The sequence below is a fragment of the Squalius cephalus genome (genome assembly GCF_949319135.1).
Source record: "Squalius cephalus genome assembly, chromosome: 7".
In the NCBI taxonomy this organism is placed as follows: Eukaryota; Metazoa; Chordata; class Actinopteri; order Cypriniformes; family Leuciscidae; genus Squalius; species Squalius cephalus.
The window spans coordinates 18,284,670-18,290,669 of NC_137128.1; the positions used below are offsets into that span (position 1 = coordinate 18,284,670).

Consider the following 6,000-nt stretch of genomic DNA (forward strand, 5'->3'; position numbering starts at 1 on the left):
TTTCTATAAGCCCCGCCCCCATGGTTACTTCTGCTTGATCATTTAAGCTTTACACAACATCCCATAGGAATGAACTGGAAATTTACATGAACAATATGATTTTCAGTAAAATTAATGTTTTCATAGAATATTGACTCGGCCTATCAAGCAGCCAAGAAGTAGTGACATGACAACTTTATAGCCATGCCCTAGCAACCAGTTAAAGCAACACCCTAGCTACTTCCTAGCAACCACAGTGCCGAGTATTGCCATGGCAAGCACCACTCACATTTTCTTCAGAAATTGTACATATCTAGTTTTTATTAAAAAAATTTATTTATAATTTGAATTTATTTATTCATTTTATTTTATAGAAGGTGAAAAAAGGCCCAATGTTTTACATAATATTTGCTTATAAAACTTCTGTAATATGAATCTGTATTATTCATATTACAGTAACCTGTAATATTAAACTATCCAAACACACAGGACTTCCATAGAATTCCATTAAAAAAAAAGTTTGTCTAATAATATGGCAACACTGTTGCTGAGGTAGGATTACTTAAAAAGTAACCTTTTTAAGGCGGGGTTTACAGATAGGTCAGTTAATGCAGTGCGCTACACAGGTCTTTATTTATAATTTTGTTTTTATTGTGTTATTGATTCATATCACAGTTATATTGGGCTGGGAGACCAATAACAAGTACATGGTGAAGAACAGCTTGGGGCAACAGGTGTTCTATGCGGCTGAGGAAAACGACTGCTGTAACAGACAGTTCTGTGGGCCAATGCGCTCATTCGTCATCCATGTTCAGGATAACTTGGGACAGGAAGTGATGACGCTCACACGCCCTTTGAAATGTGGAAGCTGCTGCTGCCCCTGTTGCCTGCAAGAGGTAAAACACGTTTCTGTTCATTAAGTAATTAGTTTATTCAGGTTTCAGAGCCTTTGATTTGAATGTCAGGTTTAGTGGTTAAAGATATAGGCTGGTTGGTGAAAGACTGTCGGTTCAAACCACAGAAGCAGTGATTCATGAACTAGTATCATTGTGCTATTTCCTGTTGAAAAAAAAAAAAAAGATTTTTAGATAAAACCCTTTTACAATCTACAGTTCAAAAGTTTGGGGTCGCAAGATTTTTACATTTTTTTAAGTCACTCATGCTCACCAAGGCTATATTTATTAAAAAATATATAGTGTAAACAGCAATATTGTAAAATATTATTAGAATTGAAAATGTTTTAAATATATTGTTTCTATTTTAATATCTTTCTATTTTAATATTTTGTAAAATGTAATTTTATTCCTTTGATGTCAAAAGCATCATTTCAGCATCATTACTCCAGTCTTCAGTGTCACATGATCCTTCAGAAATCATTCTCAAGAAACATTTATTATTATTAATTTATAATAATTATATACATATTTTTCTGATATTTTTTTTTGTAACATTATAAATGTATTTACTGTCACTATTTCTCAATTTAATGATTGAATGTATCCTTGCTGAATGAAATTTATTTATTTCAAATAAAAATAAAAATATTTGAAAAATAAAATAAAATCAGGGCAGAGCAGAGCAGAGCTAGCTCCAGTGGAGCACTGAAGAGGGGGCATCTGAAGTAACACAAGGGGTTGATGTAACGTGAAGTATCTCCAGCTAGAACAAAAACATATGTGGCCCATTCAAGTATTTGTCGGACCGACAATTGTGGTAATTGTGATTTTTTTTTTTTTTTTTTTAAACGTCTATTGTATTTCATCATTAAAATCTATTTTCACATTCATCTTGACGCCCCCTGTGGCGCCAGCCCTGTATAAAGGTGATGCAACTGAAGAAGAAGAAAAAAAGGCTCATTAAAAGAATTAAATGATTGAAATATTGAATACAGTGTCCCCCAAATCAAAGTTATGTGGTGAGACCAATGTGCTGGAAAAAACAACAACAAAAAAACAGGAAAGGAAATCAGAGTGAAACCCATACAGACTGTGTCAAGGTCAATAAGTCTTATAAAATATCAGATAATTCAACCTTTTTATGACAAGGCAAGGTTAGTTCAGGTTGAGTTGTAAAATATCATATATATATATATATAATTCTCACTTAAAATTTTTGAACACTCATCGACACTCTTACATGTTTTTACAACATTGCTGAATCAACAGTCAGCCTGTGCATGTCATGTTGAACTGTAAAATGAGGAAGTTATCTGTTAAATGTTTAAATCACCTTGACTATTGCAGGACTGATGTGTTGCATGATGGGTACACAGCAATGCCACCATCAATTGTCATGTCTGTGATTGAATTAACAGCTTAAACGCCACCTATTAGTTGTGAATAATAAGATCTACTATATTTTAAGTATAGTTATGCCTAAACTGCTCCAATCGCTGCTGATGTGTCTTTTGTCTGCCTCATAGCTTGAAATCCAATCTCCACCAGGCAACCCGATTGGATACGTGATCCAGAATTGGCATCCTTATATTCCCAAGTTTACCGTACAGAATGAGAAAAGAGAAGCAGTTCTGAAGATCAAGGGGCCGTGCTGCTCCTGCAAATGCTGCTCTGATGTGAACTTTGATGTATGAACTATATAAGACCGAAATATTGATGATCGTTTACATGTTCTTGCACCATTTTGCATGGTCATAAATAGTTATTTATTTGCATCTAAACAGGTTTTGTCAATGGATGAGTCAGCAACGGTGGGCAGAATCTCTAAACAGTGGACCGGTATGGTGAGAGAAGCTTTCACTGACGCAGACAATTTTGGAATCTCCTTTCCTATGGATCTGGATGTGAAGATTAAAGCTGTTCTTTTTGGAGCATGTTTTCTCATAGTAAGCAAAAATAAGGCATTATCGCATTTCGCCATGTTTCTTGTTAGACCAGTTTTCTAAACTTCCTCTATCGGCTCTGTGTGTTTCAGCATAGTGAATAATCTGATATTGTTCTTCTCTTGTAGGACTTCATGTTCTTTGAACACAGTAAATAAATGATAGTTTTCTGGATGTCATGTAAGTACACCTATATTGCATATGGGAGTATTTTAAAAATGTCCAAAGCATGATTTGTCAACACGTGATTCTAACTATTGTCTTTCAATTCGTATTTCAGGTTGAAATTTGAACTCCTTATTCTGAACATGGATGCAAATGTGGATCACTTAGCTTACAATTATATTTTACACATTACTATGCACAATCAATTATATAGTATTTTATTAATGTTCTTGAGTCACCACTAGGTGACAGCAATTCCCTATTCTATAATGTTAAGACCTGTTCTATGGAAGGTTTTGCTAAACAATTAACTTCCTTTAAAACTTTAAGGCATTTTTACACAATATAAACACTTGTAGCAAGAAAAATGAATGATAATTTAAAAAAATTTTAGTCAGTTTTTTTGGCCATTGCGCTTTTTTTTTTTTTTTTTTTTTTTTTTTGAAGACAAAATTGAATCTATTCTACAGTGGAAAAGGGGTAATATATTTAACATCACTTAATCAGGTAGAAATAGCTATTTAAGGTAATTGCAGGCCACCACTTTTTACAGTCTATGCATAACTGATCACTGGTAGTGCATTTTATATTCAAATATTTTATATTGTAAAAAGTTGAAATAAGCATATAATAAATATAACTGTATAATTATTCTAAATAAAATCCACAGTTTCGTTTTGCACCTACTGCCTTTTCCCCAAAGTGCTCTTCAATTCCTCATTATGCCTTCTTGGAAGTTAAGGAAGCATTAGATAATGAATACCACTTCACTTTTTTACTTTTGCTTTCCTGTTATTCAAGTTTTAACATTGTTCAGCAACAACACCTCATTTACACTCCACGAGGAAGCAAATGATCCTTAAAAAAGTCCTTAGTCTTATCCTGGAAAATAGATGTTCATCTGTAGACTTTTCACTAAATAAAATAATTTTTGAAACTAAGTTGCAACTAAGGACAGCTTTAGAAATAAAAAATGAGAAGGACCCCTCGAAAATTCACCTTTTAGTTTTAGAAAAAAGTACTATGTTTATAATAGTATGCTACCTTTTAATTGTACTGTTTGTGCAGTGTATATGCTGTTCACGGTAGAATACCCCAAATGTGGCAAAATGTGAGTATACAACCAGAGTACACTGTGTGGGAAACCGTATCCCATAATGCAATGTACGTGACTTTCTATTGACAGTGTGGCGAATGAACCTGAAACCTGTTTTTTACTCATATTTATTTCTGAAATAATTACTGGATACCACAACATAGCATTTTGCTGTGTGTAATGTATGTCATTGCATAATGTGTTCTATATCACATATTATTATAAGATCCAAAACAGACACACTGAGACGACTGAAATTCATTGACAATAAAATAAGTTAAATGCATTATTCCTGTCTGCCTGCATTACTCTAAACATTTTGAAGACTGGAGCATGTCATCATCCGAAACTTTCCCCTACACTATTGCAAATATCATCAGTGACAGTGCATACTGTGCTGAATGCAGTAAACAGTAAAATACTATTCTGTTCTTAAGACGTGTAAATTGCCAAGATAAGAAGTGACTATTTCTTGTATTTGAAACTTTTACTTTATTTCTTGTGATTTCATATCTAAAAATGTCTTGTGATGCGACTATTTTTTGTATTTGCGACTACAGTTGTGGTCAAAATTATTGGCACCCCTGGTAAATATGATAAAAGATGGCTGTAAAAATAAATCTGTGTTGTTTACTCCTTTGATCTTTCATTAAAAAAATCAGCAAAAATCTAACCTTTCTTTGAAGTAAAGGAATTGAAAGTGGGGGGAAAATCACATTATGAAATAAAAGCTTTTCTCCAAAACAGGTGGGCCATAATTATTGGCATCCTTTTATTAAATACTTTTTGCAACCTCCTTTTGCCAATTAAGATAATAGCTCAGAGTTTTCTCCTTTAATGCCTGATGAGTTTGGAGAACACCTGACAAGAGATCAGAGACCATTCCTCCATACAGAATTTCTCCAGATCCTTCAGATTCACAAGTTCATGTTGGTGCTTCTTCTCTTCAGTTCACCCCACTCATTTTCTATAGGGTTCAGGTCAGGGGACTGGGATGGTCATGGCAGAATCTTCATTTTGTGCTCAGTGACACATTTGTGTGTTGATTTTGATGTTTGTTTTGGATCATTGTCCTAATGGAAGATCCAGCCACGGCCCATTATAAGATTTCTATTAGAGGCCGTCAGATTTTGTTTTTTATCTGTTGATATTTGCTAAAATCCAATGATACCATGTATCTGAACAAGATGTTCAGGACCTCCAGCAAAAAATAGTCCCACAGCATTAAAGATCATGCAGTTTATTTAACCGTGAGCATGGCATACTTTTTATCCCCGTGTCCACTAAACTCATCTAGTGGGTTTTTTCAAAAAGCTATTTTTTTATTCAGAGCAGACTCTGCCAAGGGAAAGACACGGGCTCACCATAGGGAGCTGGTCGTGGAAGAATACGCATATGGGATCGCCACAGGGATCACCAAAAATGGAACCCAGCCTAGCAAGTTAAACAAGCAGACGAGCACTAGGCCTGGAGTCGGACGCTCTGCCACGTCCAACTGCCGAAGGGGTGCGGAGGAGCTCTACAGGGTTTGCCTAAGTGGGGAACTCGACTGGAGAAAAAAGCGCACATATCCGCTCCATGTGGATGGGAGTGGCGCAGCAAGCCGACACTAGAGCGGGAACTTTGGTGTTACCGGCTGGTTGAAGCGAGCACACAGGAAGAAACCGGGTCAACACGTAGACTATAAAATCTAGCGAACGTGTTAGGTGTCACCCAGCCTGCAGCTCTACAGATATCTGTCAGCGAGGCGCCGTGTGCTAGTGCCCAGGAAGAAGCGACACTTCTTCGAAGGCAGCGCTTGCAGGTTCACCACCTGGTCCCGGAAGGGTGTGGTAGGAACCTTGGGCACGTATCCGGGCCGGGGTCTCAGGATCACGTGAGAGTAAGCCGGGCCTAATTCTAGGCACGATTCATTGACCGA

At 36.1% G+C, this 6,000-nt stretch overlaps 1 protein-coding gene across 1 annotated transcript in view; it reads left to right on the forward strand.

The window, feature by feature from the left end:
• Positions 1–4,724, forward strand: part of LOC307161800 (uncharacterized protein) — a 31,066-nt gene extending 26,342 nt beyond the window's left edge. Inside the window, exons 14-18 of the mRNA XM_079876744.1 lie at positions 655–875; positions 2,402–2,563; positions 2,660–2,821; positions 2,947–2,998; positions 3,099–4,724. Coding sequence (XP_079732870.1) covers positions 655–875; positions 2,402–2,563; positions 2,660–2,821; positions 2,947–2,976 — 575 coding nt within the window. The 3' untranslated portion in view covers positions 2,977–2,998; positions 3,099–4,724. The remainder of the gene's footprint in view (positions 1–654; positions 876–2,401; positions 2,564–2,659; positions 2,822–2,946; positions 2,999–3,098) is intronic.
• Positions 4,725–6,000: the final 1,276 nt, after the last annotated feature.